Source organism: Mustela putorius, unplaced genomic scaffold (assembly GCF_011764305.1).
Source record: "Mustela putorius furo isolate JIRA1106 unplaced genomic scaffold, ASM1176430v1.1 tig00000508_pilon_pilon_pilon, whole genome shotgun sequence".
Lineage (NCBI taxonomy): Eukaryota > Metazoa > Chordata > Mammalia > Carnivora > Mustelidae > Mustela > Mustela putorius.
Genome location: NW_025421402.1, coordinates 15,301,941 through 15,317,433, shown reverse-complemented (window position 1 = coordinate 15,317,433; position 15,493 = coordinate 15,301,941). Strand labels below are relative to the sequence as shown.

Below are 15,493 nucleotides of genomic sequence, written 5' to 3'. Positions count from 1 at the left end.
AGCTGGCCTGTAGAGCACTAGACTGAGTCTTAGGCTGACTCCCTGTATGGAGCCATCATACTACTTGATTTCAAAATATATTACAAAGCTGTGGTATTCAAAACAGGATGCTATTGGCAAAAAAACCAGACATATATATCAGTGGAACAGAAGACAGAGCCCAGAAATAAACCATGCATATATGGCCAACTAATGTACAAAAGGGAGCCCAGGATATACAATGAAAAAGGACTATGTCTTCAATGCATGGTGTTGGGAAAACTGGACAGCCACATGCAAAAGAATGGAACTGGACCACCATCTTACCCTACTCACAAAAATTAACCCAGTGCACTCGAGACTTGAATGCAAGACCTGAAACCATAAAACTCCTAGAAGAAGTCATAAGTAATAAGCTACAAGACAGAGGTCTTGGTGATGATTTTTTGGATCTAACACCAAAAGCAAAGACAATAAAAGCAAAAATCAGTAAGTGAAACTACGTCAAACTCAAAAGCTCTGCACAGAGAAAGATCAAATTGAAAATGCAACCTACTGAATGGGAGAAAGTACTTGCAAATAATATGTCTGATAAGGAGCTAATATCCAAATTGTATATGGTTTCACTTATTTTTGGAGCATAACAAATAGCATGGAGGATAAGGGGAGTTAGAGAGGAGAAGGGAGTTGAGGGAAATTGGAAGGGGAGGTGAACCATGAGGGACTATGGACTCTGAAAAACAATCTGAGGGTTTTGAAGGGGCAGGAGGTGGTAGGTTGGGGGAACCAGGTGGTGGGTATTGGAGAGGGCATGGATTGCATGGAGCACTGGGTGTGGTGCAAAAAACAATGAATACTGTTACGCTGAAAATAAATTTTAAAAATTTTTAAAAACTCATGCTACTCAATAATAAAACAAACAAATTAAAAAATCCAGTCCAATTAAAAAATGGGCAGAAGATCTCAGTAGGTATTTTTCAAATAGAGACATATAGATGGCTAACAGGTACATGAAAATATGCTCAACATGACTAAGCATCAGGAAATGCAAATCTAAGGGATTTGCAAAGACCCTCACATCTGTTAGAACAGCTATCATCAAAAAGGCAAAAAATGACAAGTGTTGGTAAGGAGGTGGAGAAAAAGGAACTCCTGTATGTTGTAGCTAAGAATGTAAATTGAACGTAGCCACTATGGAAAACAGCATGGAGCTTCCTCAAAAAATTAAAACTATGGGCCCCTGGGTGGCTCAGTGGATTAAAACCTCTGTCTTCATTTTTCTGCATGTGGCTGTCCAATTTTCCCAGCACCATTTATTGAAGAGGCTGTCTTTTTTCCATTGGACATTCTTTCCTGCTTTGTCGAAGATTAGTTGACTGTAGAGTTGAGGGTCTATTTCTGGGCTCTCTATTCTGTTCCATTGATCTATGTGTCTGTTTTTGTGCCAGTACCATGCTGTCTTGATGATGACAGCTTTGTAATAGAGCTTGAAGTCCGGAATTGTGATGCCACCAACGTTGGCTTTCTTTTTCAATATCCCTTTGGCTATTCGAGGTCTTTTCTGGTTCCATATAAATTTTAGCATTATTTGTTCCATTTCTTTGAAAAAGATGGCTGGTACTTTGATAGGAATTGCATTAAATGTGTAGATTGCTTTAGGTAGCATAGACATTTCACAATATTTATTCTTCCAATCCAGGAGCATGGAATATTTTTCCATTTCTTTGTGTCTTCCTCAATTTCTTTCATGAGTACTTTATAGTTTTCTGAGTATAGATTCTGTGCCTCTTTCGTTAGGTTTATTCCTAGGTATCTTATGGTTTTGGGTGCAATTGTAAATGGGATTGACTCCTTAATATCTCTTTCTTCTGTCTTGCTGTTGGTGTAGCTGATTTCTGTGCATTGATTTTATATCCTGACACTTTACTGAATTCCTGTATAAGTTCTAGCAGTTTTGGAGTGGAGTCTTTTGGGTTTTCCACATATAGTATCATATCATCTGCGAAGAGTGATAATTTGACTTCTTCTTTGCCGATTTGGATGCCTTTAATTTCCTTTTGTTGTCTGATTGCTGAGGCTAGGACCTCTAGTACTATGTTGAATAGCAGTGGTGATAATGGACATCCCTGCCGTGTTCCTGACCTTAGCGGAAAAGCTTTCAGTTTTTCTCCATTGAGAATGATATTTGCCGTGGGTTTTTCATAGATGGCTTTGATGATATTGAGGTATATGCCCTCTATCCCTACACTTTGAAGAGTTTGGGACCATTTCCTTACACCACACACAAAAATAGACTCAAAATGGATGAAGGACCTCAATGTGCGAAAGGAATCCATCAAAATCCTTGAGGAGAACACAGGCAGCAACCTCTTCGACCTCAGCTGCAGCAACATCTTCCTAGGAACAACGCCAAAGGCAAGGGAAGCAAGGGCAAAAATGAACTATTGGGATTTCATCAAGATCAAAAGCTTTTGCACAGCAAAGGAAACAGTTAACAAAATCAAAAGACAACTGACAGAATGGGAGAAGATATTTGCAAACGACATATCAGATAAGGGACTAGTGTCCAGAATCTATAAAGAACTTAGCAAACTCAACACCCAAAGAACAAATAATCCAATCAAGAAATGGGCAGAGGACATGAACAGACATTTCTGCAAAAAAGACATCCAGATGGCCAACAGACACAAGAAAAAGTGTTCCATATCACTCGGCATCAGGGAAATACAAATCAAAACCACAATGAGATATCACCTCACACCAGTCAGCATCGCTAAAATCAACAAGTCAGGAAATGACAGATGCTGGCGAGGATGCAGAGAAAGGGGAACCCTCCTACACTGTTGGTGGGAATGCAAGCTGGTGCAGCCACTCTGGAAAACAGCATGGAGGTTCCTCAAAATGTTGAAAATAGAACTGCCCTATGACCCAGCAATTGCACTATTGGGTATTTACCCTAAAGATACAAACGTAGTGATCCAAAGGGGCACGTGCACCCGAATGTTTATAGCAGCAACGTCCGCAATAGCCAAACTATGGAAAGAACCTAGATGTCCATCAACAGATGAATGGATCAAGAAGATGTGGTATATATACACAATGGAATACTATGCAGCCATCAAAGGAAATGAAATCTTGCCATTTGCGACAACATGGATGGAACTAGAGCGTATCATGCTTAGCGAAATAAGTCAAGCGGAGAAAGACAATTATCATATGATCTCCCTGATATGAGGAAGTGGTGATGCAACATGGGGGCTTAAGTGGATAGGAGAAGAATAAATGAAACAAGATGGGATTGGGAGGGAGACAAACCATAAGTGACTCTTAATCTCACAAAACAAACTGAGGGTTGCTGGGGGGAGGGGGTTTGGGAGAACGGGGTGGGATTATGGACATTGGGGAGGGTATGTGCTTTTGTGAGTGCTGTGAAGTGTGTAAACCTTGCGATTCACAGACCTGTACCCCTGGGGATAAAAATATATGTTTATAAAAAATAAAAAATTTAAAAAAAAAAAAAACACCTCTGTCTTCAGTTCGGGTAATGGTCCCAGGATCCTGGGATCAAGTCCCACGTCAGGCTTTCTGCTCAGCAGGGAGCCTGCTTCCTCCTCTCTCTCTGCCTGTCTCTCTGTCTTCTTGCAATCTCTGTCTGCCAAATAAATAAACAAAATCTTTTTTTTTTTAAAGATTTTATTTATTTACTTGAGAGAGAAACAGTGAGAGAGAGCATGAACGAGGAGAAGGTCAGAGAGAGAAGCAAACTCCCCATGGAGCTGGGAGTCCGATGCGGGACTCGATCCCAGGACTCCAGGATCATGACCTGAGCCGAAAGGCAGTCGTCCAACCAACTGAGCCACCCAGGCATCCCTAAATAAACAAAATCTTTAAAAAAATTAAAACTAGAACTAAAATATGATCCAGCAATCCCACTTCTGGGTATTTACCCAAAGGAAATGAACACACGAACTCAACAAGATGTAAGTACACTCATGTTCACTGCAGTATTATATATAATATCCAAGACATGGAGCCAACTGAAGTATCCACTGAGGGACGAAGGAGAGAGAAAATGTGGGATGTATGTACAATGGAAGATTATAATATAACGAAGTCTTGTCACTTGCAACAAGGATGGACCTGGAGGATATTACACTAAATATAAGAAGTCATATAGAGAAAGACAAATACCATATTACCTCACTTGTATGTTGAATTTAAGCATAAAATAGCTTAAAGACTTGAATACACACTGCACACACACATGTACACACACATACACACCCAACCAGGAATGATATTCGGTCATGTAAGGAGGAATTCCTGCCCTTTAAGACAATATGGATAGGTCTGCTAGGTGAAGTAAGTGAGACAGAAAAAGACAGACAGTACATGTTTTCACTTATATGTGGAATATAAAAGTCTAACCCATAGAACTAGGGAGCAGCATCATGGTTGCCAAGGGATTGAGGCCAGAGGACCTCTCCCTAGGGAGAGGAATACGGAGGTGTCAGTCCAAGAGTACAGACTTCAGCTCTAAGGTGATAAACAAATGATCTAAGGTGTATCATGTTCAACACAGTTAACAATACTGTGTTTATGCATTCTCACCACAAAAAAAAAAAAACAAGTAATTATATGAAGGGTATAGAAATGCTAACTAAACTTACTGTGGTAATCATTTTACAACACATATGGATATCAAATAATCACAATGTACATCTTAATCTTATATATGTTATACATTAATACCTTATAAATCTGGGGGAAAAAACTGTATTCAGAATCTGACCATTTCTGACTTATGACAAGCCTCCACTTACTTGATTACCACAGTAGCCCCTTAAGTGAGATTTATGCTTATGCTTATGCTCATGCTCGTTGTAGTCTACATGCTCCAGCAGCCAGGGCGATAGTCATGATATCCATCTGGCCATAGAACAGTTCTGTTCAAAGCCCTCCCGCGCGTTCCTCACAGCATCTCAGATTAAAAGCCCAAATCTGTGCAAAGCCCTACAAGGCTCACATGATCCAGTCCCTCATGAAATCTCTGATGTCATCTTTTCTTTCTGCCTTATTTGCTTGGCTCCAGCCACACTGGCCACCTTGCTAGCCATACCACGCGTGTTCCTCCTTCCAAGACTTTGCTCTGTTACCTCTCCTGGAATGGCCCTGCCATAGTATCCCAGATTTGCTCTCACCCATTCCAGATCTTTGCTCAATATGTCACTTTCCTGCCAAAGACTCCCCTGACTCTTGCCTTTTAAAATTACCCAGCACAGGGTGCCTGGGCGGCTCAGTGGGTTAAAGCCTCTGCCTTCGGCTCAGGTCATGGTCCCAGGGTCCTGGGATGGAGCTCAGCGTCAGGCTCTCTGTTCCGCAGGTAGCCTGCTTCCCTCTCTCTTTCTGCCTGCTTCTCTGCCTACTTGTGATCTCTGTCAAATAAATAAATAAACTCTTTAAAATAAATAAATAAATAAATAAATAAATAAATAAATAAATAAAATTTCCCGGCACTCCTGATTCTTCTGTTCTATGTTCTATGTTTTCTGTAGCACTTTCCAATCATACACCTCTAACGTTCTTAAACCCTGCTGGATGCTTCAGTTAAAACCACGCTGTCTCCTATCTTCCTTACCTGTAACACCTTAGATGGTCTTCTTCATCCTGGTCTCCCCCACTCCCCAGCTGGCATAGACATACAAGTTTCCCAATCCATGGAGGAGGATACTTTGTCACAGGAGAGACTGGGTATCGATGGTAACCATGGAGCTAATTGCTACAGGAGGCTATTGTTCATCCCTGGTGAGTTCGAGTCAGGTGATCAAGGTCACTTTCAAGGTATGGAGGTAGAGTGAGAAAGGGAGTGGGGTATTCTGTACTAAGGAGATACTACAAGGTGATGATAGATAATGATGCAGTCTGACCTCACCAGCCTGAGAATGGTAACTAAGTATTAACTAAGATAACTAAGAATTAACTAATGATTTTTACATGTGCAAGTCAGTCCCAGCAAACACAGACAAACAATCATCAGCCCACCTTTGGATGGTATGACTTCCTCACCACCTACCAACTGGGTAGCCAAACCCCTACCTCAAAAAGCTAGAACGTAAGGAAGCAAGAAAAACTACCCCACCGCAGAGTCTGTGGGCCGAAGAACACTGCAGCACTCGGTCTCATTTGCAGCTGACCAAGACGATCCGAAATCTCCAAAAGAGAGGCTCATGCGAAATATTACAAAGTCACTTGGAATCCACCCCATGGAATACAATTTCGGCAGAGGCATGTTCTTTTACAAAACTTAGAGATACTCTGATGTTCACATATTACAGCTTTCTCCTAATTGTACGGACTTACCCATCAGGGATTCCTGCTTTTCTCTGGGTTCTGCGTCCTCCTTGATTTTGCTTCTGAAACCAGACTCAGGAACAAAAATCCCTAGCTTTCCCTGCCTTGGGAACGCAAGGAATTCAGACAGATAACAGAGGAGAAGCTGCCTGGTCACCAAGTTCTTGCGAATCAAAAGGAGAACGTGAAGAGAAGAGGGAGCAGAAGATAATGTGTTAGCGTGTTAATCCGTTATAATTTTGGCCAGAATTGGACCTGCTAGTAGGAGCTGTTCTTTGCTTGAAATTTTCCTACAGCAAATAGTAGTTTCCACTCATTGTAGCACATGAGACCACTGTTCTCGCGATTTTTAACTTGGCAAGTTTCAAAGAACGTTGGTCCAAATGAAGGTCCGCCAGGTCTGTCTGACTTGCTCACGCCCGGTGCAGCTGCTCCTGTCGTGTCTCCGGCAGTCCCGGGCAATACCGATGCTGTACCCCCTCACCCCCAGCTTCAACGTGTCCTTGTAACACATCTTCTGAGCACATCACTGGAGGGTGCCCACCTCAGCCCGTACCACTGAATACCAGTAGGATAAAATCCTAACAATTAACAAAGCTGAATCCAAAGCATTATGAGTCTCTTCTTGATGACCAACCACTCTTTTGGTCTAGAATAACTATATTTAGCATAAAATTATTTGCCGTTTTTCTGATGATCTACATGTTTAACCAACTGACTATACTTTGCACGAATATCAACGTGTCCTTTCCTAATTTAGTTCTGCTATCAGTGTAATACAAAAGCTATTTCTCTAAATTAGGTTGTATTTTATTAGTCTTTTAAATATGGAATTGTAATGGTTCAACGTTAATGAGATTTAAAAATGTGTCACTTAAATTGTGAGCAACTTATTTCAAAAATATTCCAGAAAATAAGAATTTCTTCCAGTAGTATAAAAGTATGACTGATATTTAAATCTTGGTAAAGCTGACTGCACTTTGGTTAGATTCATCAATAAAATAATTATTGAGTGCCTTTGTAACTGAAGTGCTCAGGGTATTTCAGAACTGAATTGGTGAATCACAGATTAGTTTATTCTAATACAAGGAAAGGTGATATCCATTATAAAGGCAGACAGGTAGAAGGTACTGGGAGGTTCATGGGAGGGGGAGAGATCAGTACTGGAGGAGTATTATCCCACTCTCCCAGTCATTGGTCAAACCCAGCTCAACTGAATCTTGATCATCTCATTCATTAGTTCCTTTTTCATTTGTTCAAACACATATTCAGAACCTACCATGTACCAGGCACTGTGCTAGATACTGAGGATGAAAAATGAATCCTTCCCTCACCATGTTCAGTTTAATGGATCAGATAGTCACGTAAATAAATGATTATGACAGGATATAATGCCTTGCACAGGGTGTGTGCAAATCTGTGGAAGCCAAATCCAAGGAGAGGATAATAACTCCACCTTGTGCCAGGGGTCACGGCAGGATGTGTTAGGAGAAAGAAAGGGGCTTTTGCACTGAGCTGGACAACTTGAAGGTCAAACAATAGTTGGTCAGGGGGACAGGAGAATGGAGTTAGGCATTGTTACAAGTTATGTATTTGCATTTCAAAAGCAACTCCTCTTCTCTTCAAATATGCCTTAAAAATCATTTAAATGTCTCCTTTTTTTTCATTTTATTTCTTTTCAGTCTTCCAGAATTCATTGTTTATGCACCACACCCAGTGCTCCATGCAATACATGCCCTCCATAATACCCACCACCAGGCTCACCCAACCCCCTCCCCCCGTCCCCTCCGAAACCCTCAGTTTGTTTCTCAGAGTCCATGTTTATTTTTTAACTGAGTGGTTGAAGTAGCTCTAAACTCAGAAAGCGATTTACCTGGTCATAGGCATTCAAGAGGCCAGTCAAATTGTTAAAATGAAAAAGTTAAAGCAAGAGTTTGACCTACACCTGTCTATTTAAAAATAACCATAGCATAGTTAACGGATAAAACAGCCTATATCTTATTGCTATTGATTTTTAAGGCTATTGATTCTTGTTTTAAGCTTTACTTTAGCAGTTCTAAGAAGTGAGGATGTAGAGGAGGAGTGGGACCACCTGAATAAAAAATAGGATGGTAAATAAATTCTTTTTTTTCCCCTCCAACCTCTAGATTTACCAGTATTTACACCCCACCGGTTTGTCCTCAGTGCCTGCACATGTGTGGGATGTACAAACAGTTCCCTGGTCATACTGTACACGGCACAGCGGCCACCAGAGCACGTGGATTCCCCATTTCTGACCGTCCTGGATTCCAGAACCATACATGTGCAGTAAGTAGAAATGTTGTCTCTGTCACACACTGGTTTATGCAAGAATCCCAGTGAGCTCAATCAAGGGAAGGGTTTGTGACATAAAATTAATTTTATTGTGATGAAATGCATAGAAGTGATTAGTTCAGTGGTTCTGGGAACCTTTGATTATCACTTGCCAACTTAATTTCCATTTCGTCTCTATGCAATCAGGCTGAGCTATGTACATACACAGAGTCTGTGCAAACTTCAATAAAGGGGAACTGACCACTGACAGGACTGCCTAGGGCTTTTTGTAGGAGAGTATCATCCGTGATGAGTTGGAATTAGAGTCCAAATATATATTTCCTTTTTGAGTACAAGCTAGGACCTTTTTGTCCCCCTCCGGTTGAAGTCAGAAGGGAATTTTCACATAGCGGCATGTTCAGGTTACTTTTTATATGAAGTGATTCTGATCCATTTCCCAATCTCCAAGGTGCAAGGTGTACCGTCATAAAGAATCGGAACTTAAAAGCCTCTCCTGCAACAATTCCTACTCATTTGTATTCATCTCTGTTGGTCTCAGTTTTCCCACCTGGAAGAGAAGGGTTTGGGCTGAGTAAATTAGGATATTCATGCAAACTGGGAAACATGTTTCGTACCCCATCGTTCTGGGTCTGAGCTGTCCTCCTGGCTTTCAGGGCTGCCCTAAGCTGAGCCCGCATTACTTACACAAAAGATCTCCCACTACTCTAAGGATCTTTCAGCTTACCAATTTCTGTCTATTTTACGAACTGTCCGGCTCATGTTCCCTGACATGATGTAAGCCGTATGTGGAACATCTCTACTTTTCCTTCTGCCTACTGTATCCCATCCATCAAGTAGACAGTCTTCCGTGTCTAGGTAGTGTGTCACCTTATCCATGACGTTTGATTTGACTACTTCAGCACTGCAGTCTTCGGCTTCTCTGTATTCTGGGGTGGCATGTTAATTCAACACTAGATGGCTGCATTTTTTCAGGACAATTATGTTATTTCTCTGTCTCTATCTCCCATTTCTCATAAATTCTCAAATGTCCTACTTCTCTCAATTCTTATCCTACGGCTTAAGTTCAAAACTAAATACTCACACATTTTTTATACTATTAGCTAATTAAAATTATAAGTAATGAAAACGGGCACTATGTCATATTTTCTTCAGATCATTCAGAAGAGACGTTTAATAACTACTTGGTTTTTTTTAACATTCAGTGTGTGTGTGTGTGTTGAGTGGCATAAATCCAAGTTCATATGCATCCTTTAAAATTCTTGTACATTTCAGATTTGACTTGAAGGAATGATGGATAATCATGCTATGTTTTTCCATTCCCAGGTGGAAACAACCAAGAAATGTACATGGGATTCTGGAGCGCTATATATTATATATTTCAAATCACACACATGATTTTGCAGTTTGGGATGTCATCTATAACAGCTCTGAACTTTTTCAGGATCACCTGCTAGAATACTTGTCCCCTGGTAATAAATATCTCATCAAGCTGGGAGTAAGTTCACTTCACTTCTGTCACTTTCTCTTCCCTTCTCTTCTGCTTCTCTCTTCCTTTGTCCCGTCTTCTCTTACTCGTTCACTTAAAAACAAAAACAAAAACAAAAACAAAAACCTAAAACGTGATATTGCTATTGAGACTGAAAACTAACCTCACATCATAAATGGGAATGTAATCTAATACCTACATATTTATTTTGTATTACACAAAATGATGGCATAACAGTCCGAGTCAGTCGATTTTTTTCCCCATATCTAATTTGGGATTATCAGAAATTATTTCTTCTTTGTTATTTCTAGAATGTCATAATTGGTAAGGGCTTTTTCTAAAATGCTTGAATTAATAAGGTTACTTCCTTATGGAGCTTATATTCATTTGGAAAACAATGTTCGGTATGAAAATTTGAGTCATGTATTTTAAAATGAAGGTTTAAATGACCCCCAAATATTCTAGATTGTTATTATAGTCTAGTTTACATTACACTTCTATCTCAAAAGAACAGTCACTTAATAAAACCCTAGAATCAACATACTTTAGAGGTCTTTAGACAGACAATAGCAGTTTTTAATGCAAAATAGCACTTTTATACAAAGGTCTTTTAAAAGACCTTGATATTACTGTGGAATTTATACTCAGTGGTTCCTTTTGTTTTTTGATGAAATATAATCTTTTTTAAGTTTAATAGCACATCTGAAAATAACTGAATATAAACATGAGATTGTCCCTATTTGTTTTAAACACACTCTTCATTTTATAGCAATACCTATATAAGGATATTTGCTTTGATAAATGCCATAGAAAATATTCTGCTCTTGATTATGAATAAATTTACATTTATGTAGACACTGTGTATGCATTCATTTTACTTAACATGCTCTTGAATGCTCTAAATATTATACCACGAGAAAATAAACTACATTCAACTATTGCTAACTGTCTGACCTGACATCCCAAAACAAGGGCAATCAGGCAATGTTAAAAATCCTATTCAGAACTGACTCCGTGTGCCTAGGTGTTCAGCACGCAGATGGGCTTTTGAAGCAGCATCTTTGATTACTTAGTTTTATTACTCAAGACGTAAGAAGGGTATTACTTTGGTTTTCAAAAACTAATACAGAAATCCACACTATTTTCAAAACAGTGGTAATATCAAAATTCAGAAAACACTCTATTCCTTAGAAGCAACCAAAATTAAACAGAAATTTTTGTACTCTTGGTTTTTATCAGGAGGCAAATGTCATGAAACAAAGTTATACTCCCCAGGCAATTTTTAGGATATGCTGTGCAATCAGTGTAAATCCATCCCAATCTCCTATGTTTTACACATCTGCGGTATCTTGAAAAATAAATACCGCTATTGGGAGGCTACTCTCTCGTGTTTCAACTCAGATTTTGCTATCAACTGTGTAACCAAAGGCAAATTCACTTAATTGCACTGATTTTTATGTTCTTTAAGCCTAAAATCAGGGCTTTGAACTAGATGATTTTTAATGTCTCTTTGAGCCCTAAAATTACATTACACTAAATCATTTTGTGATCTCAAGCAATATTCTATGGAGTCAAATGAGATCTGTCAGCCCCAGAGTAATGTTGATGCAGGACGTCATATAGATGTGGAAGTCTTTGCCCTAACTCTTGTTAGGGAAATAAATTTGCTCACATTATTTTTGATTTCACTGTATTTAGTAGTAGAGGAAATACACTAATATATTTCAGGAAGTAGTCAACTAAAAAGTTTTTTTTTTTTTTATCTAATTCTATAACCGGTAAATTAAGTGAACCAGAACATTTTAGGTTCATCTTGGTTAATTGAAGGATTATTATATATTTCACAGTCTCGACATAATAACTAGCTTTCAAGGTCATTAGATTAGTAGATGGAGATTAGGTTCTCAGCCAAGTGCAGTTGCCTTTATAGATAGTCTTAGTGTATTGAAAGTTCTAGAAAATAAAACATATAGATGGCCAAGCCCTTAAGAATAGAAGAAAATACATGAGGATTCAAGCCACTGTGATTTACTCTAGACTCAGAGACAGTATGTTACTTCAAGTAGCTTCATTAATTTTTCCTGTTGACTTGGCTATACACTCCTGAAAGGTAGAGACAGTCTCTTTCAAAATTCTATCTTTTGAGTCAAGCACAGTGCCTGGTAGGAACTAGAAACTCAGCAAACAATTCTTGAATGAATGGATGAATGAGTAAATGAACACTAAGTATATGTATTTCATAAAGAATCTGAAACTTTTGATATGAACTAAATGATTTGCTGTAGGTTGTCAGAGTCGGGGACTGTGTGGATCCAAGCATATGCTTTTTCTACTGGAAGAAACAGCAAAATGTGTCCATACACTCCACAAATGGTATTGTGGAGTATGGTAGCTCTGAATAAAGATAATGAGTCAGCAATTAAATAAAGAAGCTAGTAATACAGACTATAACAAGATACGTTGGGCTTAATAATTTTCATATAGTCGCTAGACATTTGCCTCCTGATGAATGTTAAGTGTTAAATATCTTTTCTGGGGGTGCCTGGGTGACTCAGGAGTTAAGCTTCTGCCTTCTGCTCAGGTCATGATCTCAGGGTCCTGGGATCCAGTCCTGCATAGGGCTCTCAGCTCAACAGGGAGCCTGCTTCCCCACCCCCTCTCTCTCTTTCTGCTTGCCTCTCTGCCTACTTGTGATCTCCATCTGTCAAATAAATAAATAAAATCTTTACAATAAATAAATAAATAAATAAACATATATATATCTTTCCTGGAAAGATTCTTAGAACTGATGAGCTTAATTTTTCAAAAGATCAGTTATAGATACCATGGCCTTATTCCTTCTCTTCATGCTTTAGGGTTTGCTGCATTCTTAATATCCTCGGAGCCTACTCTGAAAACCAACCATTGAAAAGAGGATGGGAGCTTTGGATGTTCCTAACAGACATCATTTCAAAATAATTGATACATATTGATTGATTACTCATTTCTTTATACCAAAATTCAATCCCCTATTTGATTAGAAGTTAGTGGACATTTCAGGGTGGTAGTATGACTTTGTCATTTAACAAAAATGGCTATAACTGAGGAAAGCTATAGGAGATGGGTTGAAATGCCTCGTTGTAAAGGCTCAGAGGCTTTCATAAAGCTTGCCATTTCATAAAGGCGTCTTTAATCAATCCCACTATTTTGCTTCGTTTTTCTAAATCAGAATTTTAATCAGCATTCAGTTGTATTGCATGCAGTGGCCTCCAGTGCTGGTGGGTCAAACAAGATACCTATTGGTCTAATGTCATCTAGATGATACCAGTTAGCTTTGACCAATCGGAAGCAACTTTAAGAGCATTTTTCCCCCTTATTTAAGGAACTGCTCACTTAGCACCTCTAAATTCATGCAAAAAGAATGTGGAAAAAAACAAAAACAAAATAAAATATTTTGCAGGTAATTCTCTTATTTCAACAGCCTCTCTATAAATTCTGTTTTATTTGCAAGAAAATTCTCTTGTAAACTCCTTGGGTTCTTAGAAGTCACCTTTGTCAAATTATGTGTTCATGGATTTAGATGACATAGCCCATAACCCAAAGATCAATTCTTCCAAACCAGAGGATGTCTTTATTTATCCCAAATGGCATCCCAAAATTCTCAACTCAAAGTAAATTTCAATTAACATTTTATTTTCAAATATATATAATTACATGTCTTATAATATTTCTTTGGGAAGAGTTAGCTAGGGACAAGTAAGCTAGGGACATAAGTAAGAAAAATAATAGTAACAAGTAGACTATATGAATTAAATCTTAGTGTGTTGTGGATTTAACAGTAAGATGTTCCAACATTTTTCCCCTCCTAAGGAAAAAAAATCTAGGAACTGAAAGTGGATAGATTTCTGTCTCTCTGAGGACTGAAAAGAATGCTCTTTCTATCACTTCCCTTTGATAATTCAGCTGTCCCACTTGGGCTCTTTTCCTGCCATGTTTTCTAGCGGACTTTTAGTATGTTTGAAATGTCTTTTTTTTTTTTTTAATTTTAATGTTCTAGTAGTTATTTCTTGGGCTAACAATGACATGTCCTAGAGCTTTGAGTCATGGTTTGGTCACAAGTTCAATTGATTCCTCTTTATTTGCAAAGATTCTGTTCTCAGGAAGGGGATAGTTTATCTCTTCCATATATATGCACATGCTGCAGCTGAGAATTAGAGGGAATCCACAGAGGTTAATTAGGTCCCAATCTTAATGCAATTTCATGCCCAAGCCACAGTTTAACCCACCAGAAACTTGCTTACGCTGATGAGAAATTATCCTGTATAGGCTACTGCTGTATTCTTACAAGGGAACATGAGATTGAACTCCATGTCAACTGACCATTTAATATTTATACTTTGAATACTTAGAATAAAGAATTTGCAACAATTTGTTAAATGGTATACTGCAATAAGAAAAATATCTTTAATAATAAGTCAACTCTCTCTTATTTATAGGGAAAAGAATTTCAACTGTGTTAATTATCAAAAGGTTATTCCCTTAATATCAAGCTGAAAAGCAGGAGACAGGCCCAAAGAAATAAAAAGGTGTTTTAATTTTTTATGCTAGCAAGATCTACCTTCCCTGAAAATGAACTGAATGCCTATCTGCTTTTTACATTGTCCTATGATTTTGCTTCATTTTCTTAATCTGTTTTCAGTAAATTCTAGTGCTTTTTGAAATATTTTTAAAATTTGTGTGCATTACAACTGGAACCTAAAGAGATACTGAAAAAGGTTAAGTGTAGTTTTCAAATATCTGTGTTGTATAAAGATATGATTACTAATATTTGCTAGCAAATATGGTCTGGAAAAACCATGTGTGTCTGTCTCTGCTTCCTGGAGAAATGTTTATCCAATAAACAAAGCAAAGATATTTTCCTAATACACTCAAAACATTTATTTTGGAATTACTTGTAGTTAATTATGAGAGTGCACACAGAAGTTTCCAGGTATTTTTTAAGATTTTTTTTTTTAATATTTTATGTATTTGAGAGCAGGGGAAGGGGGAAAGAGAGTGCGTGTGCCCGTGATCAGGAGGAGGAGCAGAGGGAAAGGGACAAGCAGACTCCATGTTGAGTCCAGAGCTTGGCCTAGAGCTCGGAGCTCAATGCCTTGACCCTGAGATCATGACTTTAGCTGAAATCAAGAGTCAGATGCTTAATCAAATGAGCGCCCCCAGGGAGACCACCCCTTGGTATCTTTAACATCCATGTTTTCATTTACGGCATTAGTAATACCTTATTAGGGAATGGGAAGATTCTGTGATCACTTTAAGTTGGCCCTGTAATGAACCCATTTCCTCTGGCACATAAGTAAGTGATTTGACCCGTTAAGCCATTAAACA

The 15,493-nt window shown here is 38.6% G+C and overlaps 1 protein-coding gene across 1 annotated transcript in view; it reads left to right on the top strand.

Moving 5' to 3' along the window:
- Positions 1-15,493, top strand: part of USH2A (usherin) — a 681,643-nt gene that overhangs the window by 332,462 nt on the left and 333,688 nt on the right. The window contains exons 32-33 of the mRNA XM_045081155.1: positions 8,478-8,637; positions 9,967-10,138. Of these exons, the coding sequence (XP_044937090.1) occupies positions 8,478-8,637; positions 9,967-10,138 (332 nt within the window). The remainder of the gene's footprint in view (positions 1-8,477; positions 8,638-9,966; positions 10,139-15,493) is intronic.